Raw genomic sequence first — 18,497 nt, 5'->3', positions numbered from 1 at the left:
AGCTCCCCGCGAACCCAGCGGCGCCGGTTTCCGCCGCCCCTTGCCGGCGCCGGTTCTGGGGTTTCTCCCGTTCTGGACCCGAGGCCTGCAGGAGGGGAATTTAGGGGATTGGTCCTGGTGGTGTAAAGTAGGGCTGTTGCTGTAGCGGTAAAACTGCGAAACTGGGTCAAGGAGCAAAATACAAACTCAGATTTAAGAGTCAGTGTTGGCATTTTCTTCTCTGATAACTTTTTTAATGATGATGCGCGCTCAGCGGGTGCTTCAGCCTGCGAATCACGCTAACTTTCCATCTTGGACAGTAAGACAACTCGGTACAGAGTGTTCGGGTTGCTCAAGGGAACCCCTGGGTTTCCCTCTTGCTGCCCGAATGTTACAGCCTTCAGCCCTCAACCGTGCTGCCTGGCCCGGCAGGCAGGAATCCTTCAGCCTTCGGCTTACCCAGAAGTTGGCTGTGGAGCAGAAATGCCCTCCTGTCCTTAGCAGAGAGTGCAGTGAAGATGAGGTCTTGTGTAAGTTCTCCCACAGACTCGAAGAAGTGTTTTTATGCCATTACTTAGCAATACAGTCACCAGTAATTCCTCTATAAAGACCTCATTTAGCATTGCTATTCTTAGATTTCTCTCAGAAATCCTTGTAGCTAGCTAGTATTGTTTATTGTGCATTAATCATGCACAATTAAGATATATGATGACTCTGAGGCTTCTCCAAACACTTCTCTAATTACAAAGCTGTAATGGAAAGGAGCATCTTTTAATTTAGCTTTTTATATATAGGCAGTTTATGTATGATACTTATTCTTGTATTCAAGGTTGTTACATGATGAACCTACATCTCATTTGCTTTTTATTATTGCTGCCAGTTATAACAAATTGACACTTTGCAGGATAAAGTTCATAATCTTGTCAGAATTTGCATAAGCATTCACTGAAAAGAAAAAAAGACACCTTTCTGTCCAGACGTACAGAAGAATAGCAGTGATCCCTTTGTGTTTATTTAGGCCCTCTAGATGAAGAGCCTGAAGTCTGAACAAATGTCTTTGATTGTTGAAACACCACAGGTACAACAGGAAATCTGTGCATTTTACAAGGAACACTAACAATTTGAGGAGAAAGGATCGTGGTTGTCTTTCAAACTATGTTACTTATTGGACCAAGGTAACCTATTTAACATACCGATTAGTTTTGCTGTTACAGACCCTTGACAAATCTGTTAGGAAAAGCAGATCTTATTCCCACTTGGCAAATCAAAGCAGGATTTACTGATCATCAGTAAGGTTACTGATCATCAGTAAGGCCATGTAGTCTTTGTGATTTCACGAAGTCCTTAAAAATCAGCGCTTTGCCATGTGGATGTCTGGGGTTTTGTTTTTTTTTTTTTTTAAAGACTGATGACCCAGAATACAGGATTGGAATCTGCTGGCTTTAGCAAGTCATGAATCAGTGTAGGTCCTTCATGAATAAGTAGCAGTGAAATTAGCAGCAGGATATTCCATATTAGTAGTGCTTTAAATATTTCATAAAAACACCAACAAATTAATCACGTGGTTTTGTGCTCATCTGAAACAACAAGGTTTATTTTCCAGCTAGTTATTCATTTCACTTGTTGGGGCAAAAAGCTTGGTAATTGCTGGTAATACAAATAAAAATTCTTCTACATCAACAATCATGGAAAAAATTTGTATTGACAGAAAGCTGCATTGTGTGGTAAAATTGCATCAAACTAGAAGTTTAATTACCCTGGTTAGAGGTAAGACATTTTACTTTTTGTGCTGCTGGTTAAAATAAATATCTTAGTACAATTTCAATCTAGCTTAGTCCCTGTTTGTGCGTGTAACTGTCGTTATTGGAAATCTGAGCAAAGTTACGATGGTGTATTATAATGCTTTTTTCTTCTTTTTTCTTGTGTTCCCGAAGCTGAACTACAGATTGCTGAAGCCATTGCTCTTGTAGATACACTTCAGAACTGGATAGTTTTAGATAAAATAATTATTCCTACAAAAAATCCTGACAAGAAGTTTATTTTTGGCAAAGGAAACTTTCAGGTTTTGACAGGTAAGGACTGAGATTTTTCAGCGCTGCACCTTTCCAAATGGAAGGCTTCTGCAGCTGAACTGTTTTAAGGGTAGGCGTGAAAGCTGAAGGGAGAGAGTTTTGTTTATCCATCATGCAGGTTTTCAAACAAACTTCAAAGACTTTTTTTAAGGTTACAAAAGCAATACAAAACAGAAATAACCCGTGTTCACTGAAAATGCGCGGGGCAAATAATTCCTATGTTTATGTGATTGGCGTAAGTGAAACTGGCAGCTGTTCTTGCCACAGTGCTAAATTAGTGCAAATACAACTGTGAACAAAGAATATGATGCCATTTGGTATTTTATGAGCACTCTGCTCAGTGCAATATGGTTTTATATTCTGTGTATTTTTAAAAAAGAGAGTTGACATTTAACACTGTTTTGCAATGGTTATCCATTTTTTAGAAAAGATTAAAAAATTGCCCCATGTGACCGCTGTCTTCTTGAATATGGAAAGAATATCTTCACTAACAAAGGTAATTAAATATAGTATCAAGTCATTATTTACATCAGTCTTGTTTGGAAGCTATTGATGTTATGAGAAGTAGGGTTGGTTATGACTCTGAATTTGCTAATGGGAGTATATAAAGCCACCTGGACTGAGTGTTGTTGAAAGGAAACTTAATTCCTATTACATTTGTCCAGTTGATACGTGTGTTTCCAGCTCTTCTGCATGATTTTTTCCAGCAGCCTTATAGCCATTTACCATAGACACTGCTCCTGCATTTGCTACTGGTGCTACTTAAAATGCTGGAAAAGTTACTCAGGTTCACAAGATGAGGGGATAATGCAGCTTTTGTTATGAAGAAAGTCGACATCACAGATCAGCTCTATCCACAAGTTTCTATATCTATATGGATCATGTATGTTTTCCTATAGTTCCATGGATGCTGTGTTGTACTTTGAATATGAGGTGTGAATTCAGAGCAACCTTATATTTGAATGTTTCCAATGTTTAAACTTTCATTCCTAACTCTTAAAAAGAAGCCATATTTTAAGTGGATGCATTTTGTTGAGGGGAGGAGCGTGCTTCACTGTGTTTTTTAATGCTGACAGTAGAACTACTGGTGCATGAACTATAGATGCTGTTCGAAACGCGTAGACAACCTGAAATAAACGGGGTTTATGTTTTCATGCAGGGTGTAAAGCACATGCAAACTGCAAACAAACATTAATGCTTTGCTGGTAGTTTTGAGTGCTTTCCCTGATTATAAAAGGAAAACAGATGGCAGATATCTCCAGTAGATAGTTATTGCAAGCACTTCAGTTTCCTGATGAAGCGGAAATTGAAAATGTTTCATTTCAATTTTCTAATTTTATTCCCTAATTTATAGTATGAGTTCTTTTGGTATTAGATTTGCTTAAAAAAACCATCTTTTTCACAAATCTAGATCTTAAGAGCAATTTAACATGGTTGAGTCAAGAAAGTGTTTGAGAACATGTATAAAACAAGCATTCTGGATTTTAGAGGTGGCAGTGGGGAACTACTGTATACTTTTAAGTGTCTTGCTGAATTAGAGCAAGGGGGGGGAGGGTGTTGGTCTTGGTTGGGGGGGCTTAAGTATTTTGTGGAAAGCTGGCTATGAAATAGTTTTCCTGCCGTCCTCTCCTCATTTTTTTTCCATTTCAGTGATCTTTTTTTCTTTTCCTATGTTATCCCTATACTCTCCAATTTCCCAGCATTTCATGATTACTTTTTTTTTTAACCACCGAGATTCTTGATCCTGCAATGTGCTGTAAGAGCTGTTGTCAGAATCCATTAAAGGCACTGGAAGGATTCTTGCTGAATTTGATGGGCCTATACATAACGTTCTACCTTCTAAACTCTCTTTCACCTTGCTTGTGGTCAGCCAAATTTTGCCTTTGTGTGCTCATAATTGTTACCCATCCATTGAAATGGAATCCTGAGATCCTCTGAATTGAAGTGCCCATCACCTGACTGTAACTGTAGTGCCACGTGGGAATTGATTGACTTGGTACTGTAGAGGACAGAAAACATGTAGGTTATTTTGTCTTACATGGCTAAAGAAAGAACTGGAAGATGCCTGGGGCGTGAAAGTCTTTGACAGATACGCAGTTGTACTTCACATTTTTCGTTGTAATGCCCGGACCAAAGAAGCCAAACTTCAGATAGCGTTGGCCGAAATTCCACTTCTCAGGTACCTCAGGCTTTCCAAATCGCATACTGATATTTGCATATCTTAATGACTGTTTACAGTAACGGGAATGGTGATACTGTACTAGAAAGGACAGTCACACTGTTTCAGTGCTTGGACAGTATGCTCAGTGCTTGATTAGAGCATAGGAATATTTGCTACAATGTCATTGTAAGAAGCTTCTGCTGACCCAACAGGCAAAACCAGAAAGTGTTTAATAGATAAGCTTAAAAAATTTATTTCTCATTGAAAGGTCCTGGTTCTTTGTAATGCAAGAATGTGTAGGAATTGGATATGTGTATCCCATGTATAATAACAATGGGTTTAATAAGGAAAGCTATAATCAAGGAAGATTAAAGGGATTAATTTGCATCTGAATTTTCCACATTTCTACATTATGTGGCATAAAAATATCTGTGCGTGGCAGCTGGTGTAATTTGCTAAGAAAGTTGCGTGATGTTTCAAACCACAGCTGAGGAACAGGGAAAATCTGTGCCTTTTCCACCAAGCTTCTCACTGTGAACACGTTTGATTTAGAGCTCTGCCATTTAGTGGTTTTATTTGTACTGTTAGTGTATCACTACTGCTTCACATTTGTTAGGCATTTTTAGGATAGCTTGATTAAAGAAAATTGCTTCTAATTAACTGTTACTCCACTGCCAGGTCAAATCTGAAAAATGAGGTGTCTCAGCTAGATCAGCAGAGAGGTGGATCAAGATACATCATGGGCTCAGGTAAAGTCTAAATATTCTCATAAATTAGAGGATTTTTTTTTTTCTCCATAGCCTCTAAACAAATTTAATTGCATCTTATTTTATTTGGAGGAGGCTGGGGTGAAAAACTGTTTGTGTTCTGCATCTAATTAAGTGAATGTAAAAAGAATTCTTGGAAAGTAACTTAATATAAAGTTTTGGTCTGTACTGGCTCAGTGGACAGAGTATTTGCTGCCACAGGGGTTTATCAGACGTGTACGTGGTTATTCTAAGGTGCTTAGCATCTGTTTTAATAATTACTTACCACTCTCTCAGGCAAGAACACACGGTTTAGTTGCTTATTTATAACTTAGTATGTCCTAGTGCTAATTCACTTGATTTCCAAATGCACGACATCACTTGGATTACTGTTGCTCTTGTAGACTATTCTGCCAATTATTCGGTTGTATTTTTCAGGTGAAACATTCATGGAGACACAGAATCGTGTCTTGAAAGAAAAAGAGCTTAAAATTAGGAATGCCCTGGAGAAACTAAGAAGAAAGAGGGCTTTGCTTAGAACTCAGCGCAGAAAACGCGAGTTTCCAATTATCTCAGTAATGGGCTATACTAATTGTGGTAAGCAAAAACTCGTGAAATTGTAACACGAAAGAGCTTACGTTGTCTAATTTTTAATTAGAAACTGTAGCCAGAATCTCATTTCTGTGTGAATAGGCTTTGTATTTTAATTAGTTCTTAAATTGTGTGATGAACATACGTCAGTTAGGATATAGTTAGGAAAGCAAATGATGCTTTTTGCAGATTTTTTTTCAGTTTTGAAGACTTTTTTGAGAAATGTGTAGCACCTCTGGTGCCAGAAAGATTGTGTATATAGTGCTGAAGACTGTACTGCTAGTGTCCCTTTATATGAATCTCTCTTACTTGATCAGAATGGATAGAAAAAAGTACATGGGTGCTTAGATCACTGTGTGGGCTTGAGGTATAGGAGGAAAATTCAGGGGAGCTGGTGGTTGATGAAAGAAATGTGCTTAAGCAGCACTGTAGCTTTTCACTGATTAGTGTGTAGTGTTCTGAGCTGTGTTCATAAGAGAACCTAAATAAATCTAAAGCGGTTTTTTCTTCTGTTTTTTATAGCTTACACAAAGGAATTCATACTCAAGTCATAAATAGCCTTTGGACTATACACTTTTTTTAGATTATATTGTCTTAGGACCAAACACATTAGCAACAAAAGGAGAGCTAAGGAAAATCTCCATCCTTCATTGGATGCAGGGGGAAACAGTGAAAGAGGATGAGGAAAAGGCCGAGGTACTTAATGCCATCTTTGCCTCGGTTTTTAATAGTAAACCCAGTTGTTCTGTGGGTACCCAATCCCCTGTGATGCCTGACAGGGGTGGGATGCAGAATGAAGTCCCCACAATCCAGGGGGAAATGGTTAGTGACCTGCTGCACCACTTAGACACCCACGAGTCTAAGGGGCCAGATGGGATCCATCCCAGGGTACCGAGAGATCTGGGGGAAATGCTTACCAAGCCAGTTTCAATCATCTGTCAGCCATCCTGGCTAACTGGGGAGGTCTCAGTAGGCTGGAGATCAGGCAGTGTGATGCGCTTCTACAAGAAGGGCCGTAAAGAGGATCCACGGAACTACAGGCCTGTCAGTCCGAGTTCAGTGCCGGGGAACATTATGGAGACAATCATCTTGAGTGCCAACACATGGCATGTACAGGACAATCAGGTGACCAGGCCCAGTCAGCATGGGTTTATGAAAGGCAGCTCCTGCGTGATGAATCTGATCTCTTTCTGTGACAAGGTCACCTGCTGAGTGGATGAGGGAAAGACTGTGGATGTTGCTTATCTGATGTTAGTAAAACCTTTGACACCATTTCCCAGAGCATTCTCCTGGAGAAGCTGGCTGCTCACAGCTTGGATGGGTGCACTCTTTACTGGGCAGAAAACTGGCTGGATGGCCAGGCCCAGTGTGGTGGCGAACAGAGTTAAATCCAGCTGGAGACCAGTCACAAGTGGTGTTCCCCAGGGCTCAGTACTGGGGCCAGTTCTGTTTAATATCTTTATCAATGACCTGGATGAGGGGATCAAGCGCACACTCAGGAAATTTGCAGATGACACCAAGTTGGGTGGGAGTGTTGATCTGCCTGAGGGCAGGAAGGCTCTGCAGAGGGATTTGGACAGGCTGGATCCATGGGCCGAGGCCAACTGTAGGAGGTGCAACAAGGCCAAGTGCCAGGTCCTGCACTTGGGTCACAACAACCCCACACAACGCTACAGGCTTGGGGACAAGTGGCTGGAAAACTGCCTAGTGGAAAAGGACTTGGGGGGTGCTGGTTGACAGCAGCTGAATATGAGCCAGCAGTGTGCCCAGGTGGCCAAGGAGGCCAGTGGCATCCTGGCCTGCATCAGGAACAGTGCGGTCAGCAGGACTGGGGCAGTGATTGTCCCCCTGTACTCAGCACTGGTGAGGCCGCACATTAAATACTGAAATACCTGAAAGGAGGTTGCAGAGAGGTGGGGGTTGGTCTCTTCTCCCAAGGGATAAGTGATGGGACAAGAGGAAACAGCCTCAAGTTGTGCCAGGGGAGGTTTATTTTGGATATTAGGGAGAATTTCTTCACTGAAGGGTTGTTAGGCACTGGCATGGGCTGCCCAGGGAGGTGGTTGAGTCACCATCCGTGGAGGGATTTAAAAGTCCTGTGGATGTGATGCTTAGTAGGGACATGGTTTAGTGGTGGACTCAGCAGTGTTAGGTTAACGGTTGGACTTGATGATCTTAAAGGCCTTACCCAATCTAATCAATTCTATCATTCTGATTGCATTTCATGTTATTATTCAACATCTTTATTAAAAAAAAAAAACTTACCTTGCACTTATTTTTCTTATCAGTTACATACTCAGAGATCTGGATTATACTGTATGTTTTTCTTAAATGTCATAATTCCATACTTTTAAAACTGAAGATTCACCTAAATACGTATATTAGAATTAATATAATTGAAATACTTTAGGGTATATACTGAGCACTTTAATGACTGAATGCTGCAAAATATTGAGTTAAATGAATCTCTCTAGTGTTATGTTCACAAAGAAATGCCCTATAAAAGCACAAACCTAATAAGCTACATACTATTAGTGCTTCTGTGTATTGTTGGATTCAACAAGTAACTACTGAATTGTTTTATTTGCCAACAGAAGCACTGAGGAGTGCGTAAGTGTACGCTTCCTCACGCTGTCAGTACAGTGCTCTTCAGACAGTTTTAGAGGCGAGAGATATGGGTAGGTTGTTTTTGTGGGTCAGTTCAGTCTTTGACCATCTTTTGATTTCACAGCATAGGTTCCAGGCGTGGCCTTAAATCCAGTTCCAAGTTCTAAATGTTAAGGCTGTCTTTGAGTTTCCTAACATCATCTAGACAGCTAATCATAGGCTAGATACAAATTAGGGAAATAGGTATGAAAAGATATGTTACATCATACAACTCACCTAAGCCTTGCAAATTAAATTTTTACTTAAAACAAGCCATTAAAATCTTGTCTTTTTTTTCTTTAATTAGGAAAAACTACCTTGATCAAAGCCTTGACTGGGGAAGCAGGACTTCAACCCCGAAATCAGCTGTTTGCCACTCTAGATATTACAGCCCATGGTGGCTATCTGCCCTCACATATGGCAGTTATTTATGTGGACACCATTGGGTTTCTGACTGATCTTCCACACAATCTGGTTGAGTCCTTTTCAGCTACATTAGAAGAAGTGGCTTATTCAGTAAGTAGTTGACTATAAAAATGGAGAAACCAAAGTAAAATTTCCTTTTAGATAAGTATTCTGTAGTATTCTCCTAAGATGATGAGGTAAATATCTTACTATAAGCCAATTTTCTGACACTTAGAATTATGCAGAATATACACAAATAAAGGGATTTTAGAAAGGGTTTATTAGGAGTGTATGTGTCCTTTTCCACGATATGTAAAACAGATAAGTCAGATTTTGCTGAATAAAATATATGAAAACTTAAAGAGTGCATCTGAATAAGTTGAGGCTAGCTTTTCTGAGCATTAAAAGCCTCTGGAATGATCTGTTTCTAACTTAAGGTTTCTTGTAGCACTAAAAGTGGGTGATTGTGATGTGATGCAGGCAGCATGTAATAAACATAAATGTACTTTTCCAATCATTTTCTCATTAAAGTTAGTTTCCCGTGTTATAGCCAAGTGTAAAGCTGCATATACACAGGCATTTAAACAAAAAGCCTGCATCATCAAGGTAATGAAATTGAGTGGTAGCTGGATGCTGGCATGCTTCAGAGGATTAGACTCTTCACTGTGTAATAATCAGACTTTCAAAAGCTGGCTGCAACTATCCTGTTTGTCTCTTAATCTGAAGTGTTAAGTGAAAGGCAAGAAATTTACTTCTCGGTAATTTTCAGAAGTTTGAAGCCGTATCTTCAGCAAAGGTGACAAAACATTCTGAATGCAACTATTGAATTCGATTGCTTGGGTTTTAGCATGGCAAACCTGATCATATATGTACATGAAACTGTTAACTTGAGTATAAAGCTTTCTAGGAGAAGCGCCAGTAATAGTATCTCAGGAGCTAAGGAGAATCTTCTGCATTTTGAATGTAAAAATAGAATTACAAGTTACATGGGGGGTGTTTCTCCCATTTTTGAAACAGTTTTTCAACCATTACTCTTCTAAAGCCTCTTAAGAGTTTACATTTTTTGTCTTCTCAGTATTTTTGAAGCCTTATTGTTACCCAGCTTTGGCTTTGAAAAATGAGGTCAGTTATTTGCAATCTGAATTCTGTAACTGGCTTGATTGACAGGGTTTGTTTCAGGGTTGTTGGAGGCAATTGGTACTCACTGTGAAGTGAAAGACTAGGCTGCTACAGATTTTATTCCATCATGGTGCAAAGACCAGTACTGGTTTCATACAGTTTTAGTTCATTTTGCAGTGTTAACCTGCCAGTGTATTATCTAACGGATAGGAAAGCATCTTGGATGAATTAGCAACGCAAACATAGTATAGCATCTCTGCCACCTCGTAACCGGTGTGTTTCATCGAGTAACTGTCTTGTATGTTGATGCTTGCTAGGATCTGATAGTTCATGTGAGAGATATTACTCATCCAGAAACCATCCTCCAGAAAGCAACCGTTCTGTCAGTTCTGAAGAATCTTAATATTCCCAGCTGTTTATTGGACTCAATGGTCGAAGTTCATAATAAAGTGGATTTGATGGAAAGGTAAGCAGGAGATGATGTGTGCTTAAACATTCTTTATGTTCTGCAAGCTTTTTGATTCTTGGTCTAGAAAAGAGCTCCCACACTTCTGAATACGTTTAATAGTGTTTCTCAACCTTTTACATATATAACTGCAGTCTTAAAAAGAATTTATTATCTTTTAATTACAAAAGAAATCACTTGAGACATAAAAGAAGTGAAATCTGTAGGAAGGTGCCATTATAAAGTAACACAGTTAAATTGTCCATGCTTGGAATATTTTCACAACCTAATCTTCATGTGCAAATGTGCTAGCAATTGTTACCTTTCAGGTATAAACCCACTGAAGAAAATGCTTTAGCCATTTCTGCTCTACATGGACACGGTTTAGAAGAGTTGAAAGAAGAAATAGAGAAAAAAATTTTGACAGCAACAGGGAAGAAGATTCTGACAGTCAACGTCAACTTAGAGGGACCTCAGCTAAGGTACTTTTAAAGTATTTACTTTAAAATACTTTAAAAAGGACTTTTTACAAGGGCCTGTAGTGACAGGACAAGGGGTAATGGGTTTAAATTGAAAGTGGGGAAGTTTAGATTGGATATCAGGAAGAAGTTCTTCATCCAGAGAGGGTGGTGAGGCACTGGAACAGGTTGCCCAGAGAAGCTGTGGATGCCCCATCCCTGGAAGTGTTCAAGGCCAGGCTGGATGAGGCTTTGAGCAACCTGGTCTAGTGGAAGGTGTCCCTGCCGATGGCAGGGGGGTTGGAACTAGATGGTCTTTAAGGTCCCTTCCGACCCAAACCAGTCTGTGATTCTGTTAAATAATTTTGAATTGTAAGAAGCACTTGGAACAATACAAAACTCTTAAGTCTTGCCTATCTTAAAATTTCCAAATCATATCATAGTGATTTTACTCTGCATTAAGAATTACAGGGATAATCATCAGTTTTCTGACCTATTGAGAAAAAACATCCCCGTTAGATACCCTGGAGTCTGCTTCTGAAAGTGTCTGTGTGTTAGTACAATAAAACGTGGTTCCTGAAAGACCATGCCACTGGTCCTGGAGCCCGCTTTCTGATAAAAATCACAAATCTGAATGGCTGATGAAAAATATGGTACCCTATTTCCAAACAGCAAGTAGCAAATGAAAAGTTAAATGAAACAATCTTTTAAAAGTGTTAAATTACCTAGATAGGAACATGTGGACCTAAAACAAAGATCACATTTTATGCAGTATGACAGTATGGTTAAGTTTTATGCAGTATTATTAAGTTGCTAAATGCTTATACTTTTACAGTTGGCTGTATAAAGAAGCAACGGTTCAGGAAGTAGAAGTCATGGCTGAAGATGGCACAGCCAGGGTGAAGGTGATCATCAGCAATTCTGCTCTTGGCAGATACAAAAACCTCTTTCCTAACAGTAAGATTTTTATGCCTTGAAACTGCATCCTTTTCTAGGAAAAGAAACTGAGCTCATTAAGAGGATGTGAAATGAAGTTAATGACCTGTTAGCCTGGGCGTTACAGAGTGTGTTTCTTCCCTGTTGGTGGTTTTGATGCATTTTAGAAATGAGTGCTGTTTCAGAAAACTTCTCTTTGGAAACAGTAGGAGCTTTGAGCTTTGTTCTGTCAGCAAGTGCAGTGACAGCACAGGAGTTTTATGGTACAACAGTTGTTGGCTGTAAGCTGTGGCTCTCCAAACACATGGAAATTACTGGATAGCACCTGAGTTAACCTTCAGAAAAGTACCAAGTTTCTTATGTTGTATAAATAAAGCTTTTTTATCTCCTTTTTGGGAATAAAGTTGTATTTATTACAGTCCAGGTGTCTCAGGTGGTCCTTGGAAAAGGGAAGTTAGTGAATAAAATGGTTTTGGCTGTATATAAATAATACAGATAAGTTCATGCATATTTAAGTGAAATAACTGCTCTGTCTTATCGCAGTGAAGTAAAAAAAAAAAGAGATTTGTATATTTAAGCAATAAAGTTAACTGTGAACATCTTTTACCCATACTGTTTTCTTGCATACAGTAATTTGTCTACCGTACCTATTACTGTATCAGTTCTTAAAGAGAAAACATGCGTGTACAGCAAACCATGGATTTGGTGCAAAATTATTTCACAAGGATGACATTTTGTTTCTCACACCCGAGTTACGAATTGCTACTGGCAACCAGTAAAACCCATCAGTATCACAGAAAGGAGAAGCAAAACTGTTTCAGACCACATTACACAAAGAGATCAAGTTTTATTAAACTGAGTAAGAAACCACGTGAGGGTACAGGTAGGCAGAAAAACATTCCGAGTACGTGTAACGTAACACTTCATGCAGGTAGTGACTCAAAAATAACCCCCACAGAACGGAATGACTGCTCAGTATGAAGAGCACAGAGGTAAGAACAAAGGTGAAAAGCAGTCAGAAAGTCGTCTTCATAAAGAGAATGTTTGGGGTTTTAGTTCTGTGTATTCTGCAGTCATAAGAGATGGCACGAGGCGGTAGTGGTTTAGCCTTTCACCCTGCTAAGTCTGGGGTGACATTAACATCGTGCTGGACATTTGAACGCAGCTTCTGCCTATAAAGTGCATCTAAAAAGTGAGGTATATTGATCAGCTGCATAGTGAGCTTTATACAATGCCTGGTGTTGGTTTAGTCCCAAGGCTTGCCCTTTCCCTTGCCTTCATGGTCATCTGTTACTGCACGGTTCATTTAAAAAAATAGAAAAACAGGGTTAACATGCAGTGGCAAACAGCATTGTTTTCACATAAACAAAGAATACTTCTCGAGGGGGAAAAATAACTCTAAAGCTACTAGAATAGGTAAATAAAAGACCAGCTGTGAAACCCCCAATCAGCATGACAGAAGCCAAGAATCTGTATTTTTAGATCAGTTTTGAGTTTAGATAAGGCATTCATTTCATACATGTTTGTTTTCAACGTAAGGCATAGTTTGGCAACACCTCATAACATACTTCATCGCCACAGACAAATCTATCTAAGGCCCTAATTTTGATACCTTTGTCACGGCAGAAGTGGCATGCGTGATAAGAAAAAACTGTTCAAATACGCATACCTCTTACAAATCAGGGAATTTTGTGACTGCCCTGTTGGCAAAGTGGCTCACAAGGGCCATCCAGCACACAACAGCACAGCTGTTTCTAGGTCTCTAATGCTATCGACGTATCGGCATATATATAAAAATCACATTAGTATCTTTGATGTGTCAAAAATATTTTCAAACTGTTCCTCTTGTATGTTTAACACAGACTGAAAAAAGACAGCTTCACATTGATGCAACCCCAATTCTCAGTATTTTGTAAGTAGTGCAGAGTATCTTTACAGTTATAAGAAAAATAAAATCTTACCACAGATTAATTCACGCAGCTACTGACATATTTCTCCTTCTTGCTCATAAATAAAATAAAATAGGAGCAAGTTCTTAGGGCTGTCAACATTGCCAACTGCTACAGAATCTAAGCACCTCCAAGATGTGAAGTGATAGCTACACCATAGTTCTCTAGAGACTCAGCGAGGTCTGCTGGCTCTCTTCTCTGTGAAAAGGCCTGGAATCCCTGAGGGTGTGGAGAGCACTTTTCTTGCTGAGTCTTTATACAATCCCAGTTTTGTGTTATCTGGACCTTTATGGAATCCAGGAGGTTTGAACCAGGAACCATTAAACACAGACAAAGCCTTTTCAGCTTTTCACAGATTAAGAAGCTGAGAGTGAAATGCTGTTTGTTTGAGCCCCACTGCTCTGACAGGGTAACAGAGGATTAATTTTTGTGTTAAGTTCTATCACATCCTTGACAAAATCATCATTTCCTATGAAGTCTCCAGCAATGATGTTGATACAGTCTTTTTTTGGTCCTGGGTACTGCTGCTTTATCCAGATTTTCAAGCACGGAAGACTCTGGAGTGTCATTTCCTTCAGTGATCCAAATGGGTGTGCAAGAATATACCTTAAATTTTCAGTAAGGTTAATCCCTGCTACAAAGAATTTTTCTGAAACAGAAATCAGAAGGTGACACATTAAATATTCCGTTGAGAACAGCACGTACTCGCACCAGCGAAGGTGGGCACTGCACTCGCTCGTGGGTCGGCAAGAGCGCGGGGCAGCGTGGCGCGTCTCGTGCGGGCAGCGCGCACAACGTGGCGGGATCCCGTAATGGTACGGCCCCCCAACCGCCCCTTTGTTTTGCATTCCTGTGCGTGTCCCTTGCTTCCTCCAAGCGACCCCCTGCGCCTACCTGGACGGCCCATCCGCTTCATGCGCTCCAAATACTGGATAAGAGTGCGAGTGGCAGTTTTGTTTCCCCACCAGTACGGGATGGCGGGCCACAGCTCACAGTGCTCCTCCACTGCCGTGTCCTCTTCGTACGAGACTATCACCTGATGGCCGCACTGCCACATGGTCCGCAGCGTCGGCACCACCTAAGAGAAAGCGCGCCCAGGTTGAAGTCAGCGACACCGCGGCGTTCCCAAGGTCCAAATACTGATGCGTGAAGCTGGCTGGATAGTGACACACAGGTTCAGCTCAAATGGTACCGTTAAACGTACAGCCAAATAGGCGTTGGCTGGGTTACAAGCTGCAGGGGCAATAGGAGCCTAGGAAGTTCAGCAGATTCCCCTTCCTCAAACGATTCAACTGCGATGAAGTACGTAACTCAGGGTCTTAGCGCAACAGGAAACCAGCCCCGTATCAGCCCTCGAGCACATACCGCTGCTGAGAATTTGTTTGGAGAGGAAGACGCAGCCCATTCGGCAAAGGGAGGTAGGAGTGGGGCAAAGCACTACACCCAGGTGTAGGCACACAGATGCAGAGAAGCAGGGATAACTTCGGCAAATGCCCCACATGGATCCAAATTTGTTGACGTAGGCATTAATGAAAACTGAACTGTTTAAGACTCGGTAAGACTAAAGGTAAGTTTTCAAGAGATGTTAATTCTGATTTCTCCAAGCGGAAAGTTTCTGAAATTGGGGTGTCCCAGACATTTTGAATTGAGAGTCAGAAACCTCTTAAGACAGGCTAAAACAGTCTGTTAAGTGTTTCAATATGAAACAACATTGTCCAATCCCCAGAAGTTCCCATCAGACAGAATCAAAGCCCTCCGACTTGTTTTATTTGCAAAACAATCATATTTAATAGAGGCCCTGGTTTGGTTTCTTTTAAGAACTTTGATGGTTAAAAACTGTGATAGTTGCTTGCGAAAAGGAAATGGTGGCTTTTTGATATTACAATTATCAACTAAAATAAAAGCCAAAGGCAGTTGAAAAATTTTTATGTAAATCTTTGAGGAGAGCCAAGGGCTGAACGAACATGGGCACCCCTCTTGCTTCATCCATGAAAGAGAGAGCGCGAGCCACAATTAGGTCAGAAAATGCTGCAAAATTAAGACACAAGCTACTCAAAACTACAGAAATCTGTGGTTGACAGAAGCCTTTGCTTTACTCCACCTGCCTTTCTAAAGCTGGAAACCTTTTCTTAATAATTAAAAAAATAAGAGTGGGATAAGAGAAAAACAAAAAACCTGCCAGAAATGTGCACATGAGCACAGGTGCTTATTTTGCAAACAAAGCAGAAGTGAAACTGTAGGTGGCTAACAAGGGATTTTTAAACCCTAGTAATCCAGATCAAAGGAAGACACCTTGAACAGTTAAGGCAATTAAAATTTTAAACGCAATGTAATGTTGTCACGCCGTGGCCTGTGCCAGTACTACACGCAGACCTCTACGTAGAGCAGTTGCTTCATGAATACTTTAACACTTATTTTTCTACGAGGCCAGAGTTGCAGTCTTGAAAGGCAGCAGATAACAGCGTATTTTAAAACACATGAGCAGGCACTTGGTTATTTGAGGTTAAATCCGTGATTCTGAAAAACCCCACAGCTACCTAACCTGCAACATTACCATTTGCAAAAGGGGTGAGCTCCATCGTGCTGATCACAGACCCCTTAGGAATCAAGTCTTCCTGCCTGAGGGAAATACTTGGCTTCTCTTTTCTCCGGTGCCCTTCCTCCCTCACCACCTGGAAACTTTCTTCTTTCTACAGCCAGGTGATCTCAAACCATTCGCTCCTCACCCTAGCAGCAGCGGCTTGCCCCTTTTGCAACTAAGAATTCTTTTTTTTTTTTTTTTTCCCCCCTTTTTAAGAGCTGGCCATGTGTCTGAAAGCAAATCTGTCTGTCTTCTCTAGTACTGCTCTGCTGCTCATCCATGACTTAATGCACTCAAGTTATACTGGGAAACAATAAAACAGTGTCACTCAGGTCTTCAGTTATTCAGCTGAGGCCTGAATATTCAGAATCCCCTGGTTTTGCTGAGAATTGTTCTATTTTCACTTCGCTGTACAAAACGCTTTGAAATGGTAATACTCGCCCTTACTGATACACCAGCTTCAAAGGCGGATTTCGAATCGCAAAGAGGGTCATCATTATCCTGCACCCTCACATCTCCAGAGAAAACCCTCTGTTCCTGTGCATCTTTGAAATGTTAATTGTTTAACTGCTAAAAGCTCTCACACCTTGTAAAAAAAAAAAAAAAAGGAAGCTAAAAATCTCAACTTCTAAAATCTAACAATTAAATAATTTCTGCTTATTTAACTTAAGGCTTTTCTGGAGGTTAGGGTGACTGAAAGCATATTAGGCTGTTAGAAGGTCAGCTCTTAGCTCACATCCAGGAAAGTCAATGCCACCAGAAATCCACTGAGGGCAGAGATGCCACCCAGAGGGACCTTGACAGGCTGGAGACGTGGGTGGCAGAAACCTCACGGAGCTCAACAAAGGCAACTGCCGAGTCCTGCACCTGGATGCACTATCCTTGTGCACCAGGACAGACTGGGGGCAGGTGGGTGGAAAGCTGCCTGGCAGAAAAGGACCTGGAGGTCCTAGCAGATGCCAAGCTGAACATGAGCCAGCAACGTGCTCGCGTGGCAAAGGTCAAGTGCAAACGGGGCTGCATCAGTAAAGGCACAGGCAGCAGGCCAACAGAAGGGGTTCTTCCCTCCTGCTCGGTACTTGTGGGAGTGCATCTCGAGTACCATGTCCAGCTGGAGCTTCCCCAGGGTGACAAAACCTCAGGCTGCGATACCCGGGTCTGTTCAGCGTGGAGAAAACGAGACTACGGACAGGTCTTAGTACAGTTTGCAAACACCAAACGGGCAGACGTATAGAAGACGGAGTCGGGCCCTCCTTGGAAATGCATAGCAAAAGGATGAAAGTCAGCAGACACAAGTTACAGCAAGATAAATTCCGATCAGATAGAAAGTAAACACATTTACTGAGAGAGTGGTGAAACGCTGGACCAAGCTGTGCAAAGGTTGGGAGATAATAATCCCTGGAGATACTCAAGAATGAATGGGGTACAGCCCAGTCTAACTTTGAAGTTGGTGGGGTTGGACCAGATGACCTCCAGAGGTCACTTCCAACCTAAACTATTGTAACTAGCATCAAGATTCATTTATAATTATTGCTGTGAAAAGGCATAAAATGAATTCTTTAAATTCTATAAACATAGTACGGACTGTATGTCTAACACACACACCTTTTTTTTTTTTTTTTTTAGACAAAACTCAGGACAGTGGATGGCAGTTGTGTCCCTACTATTGTCCCACAACTCAACAGACATGACAGACAAATGAAAGTCCCTCTTCCATGCTGTGACATACAGGTTTGCTTTATCTCCTCAATTTTATTAAATAAAGACTTCTCTCTGATGCAGCGTTACTTTTCCAAAATAAAGACTTCTCTCTGATGCAGCAAGTGTTACTTTTCCTAGCTTAAAAATACAGTGATATCTAAACAGAAGAAGATATCTAAAATAATCTATCTAAAATTTTCGAATCAAAGATCACTGTAATACATCGTTCTTAAAAAATGCAGAAAAAAGGATCTTGTACTTACATTTCTAGGACACAGTTTACACTGGAAAATCTCTTTTATACAGGCAATAAGATGACAGTGAAGTTTCTTGGTTAATCCATCAAAATTCCTGCAGGCTAAGATAACAACTTCCTGAGGGTGACTTTCCAACCACCTTAACACTTCCCACAGAATATCCTAAAAGAGAGAGTCATGGCAACTTAGAAAGTCATCTGTGCTGTGAAGGGGAATGGACATAAAAGCCCCCAAATCATCGCTGGGAGGGTGGACTCCCAATCACAATAACGAAAATCAGCGTAGGTTTCTGGGGGGTGGCCATCTGACAGCCCACAGGGTGTTGCAGAGAGACGCACCTTGGGGAAACCTACTCGCTGCGGGTCAGTGCTGGCTTGCTCTGGATGTGGATCTAGCGCTTAAGAGCTTTGTATTTTGACAGTATCCATTTGTGGTGGGTTGACCCTGTCTG

At 40.8% G+C, this 18,497-nt stretch overlaps 2 protein-coding genes across 2 annotated transcripts; one reads left to right on the top strand and one right to left on the bottom strand.

The window, feature by feature from the left end:
• Positions 1 to 367: 367 nt before the first annotated feature.
• GTPBP6 (GTP binding protein 6 (putative)) lies at positions 368 to 11,730 on the top strand. Its single transcript, XM_010147271.1, has 10 exons — positions 368 to 509; positions 1,914 to 2,051; positions 2,477 to 2,547; positions 4,100 to 4,230; positions 4,891 to 4,961; positions 5,397 to 5,555; positions 8,503 to 8,711; positions 10,037 to 10,185; positions 10,494 to 10,646; positions 11,458 to 11,730. Exons 1-10 carry the CDS (start codon positions 368 to 370, stop codon positions 11,597 to 11,599), a joined length of 1,365 nt encoding a protein of 454 aa, XP_010145573.1. The 3' UTR covers positions 11,600 to 11,730.
• A 2,133-nt stretch (positions 11,731 to 13,863) lies between these two features.
• On the bottom strand, positions 13,864 to 18,208 carry LOC104502761 (PI-PLC X domain-containing protein 1-like; the record flags this gene model as incomplete). Its single annotated transcript, XM_010147270.1, has 3 exons — positions 13,864 to 14,156; positions 14,402 to 14,585; positions 18,053 to 18,208. Coding segments are annotated over 3 exons (633 nt in total), but the record flags the coding sequence as incomplete, so codon positions are not given.
• Positions 18,209 to 18,497: the final 289 nt, after the last annotated feature.

This window comes from Eurypyga helias, unplaced genomic scaffold (assembly GCF_000690775.1).
Source record: "Eurypyga helias isolate BGI_N326 unplaced genomic scaffold, ASM69077v1 scaffold23892, whole genome shotgun sequence".
NCBI classification, from domain to species: Eukaryota; Metazoa; Chordata; class Aves; order Eurypygiformes; family Eurypygidae; genus Eurypyga; species Eurypyga helias.
Note: the sequence above shows the minus strand (reverse complement) of the source record. Positions and strands in the feature narration are given on the sequence as shown.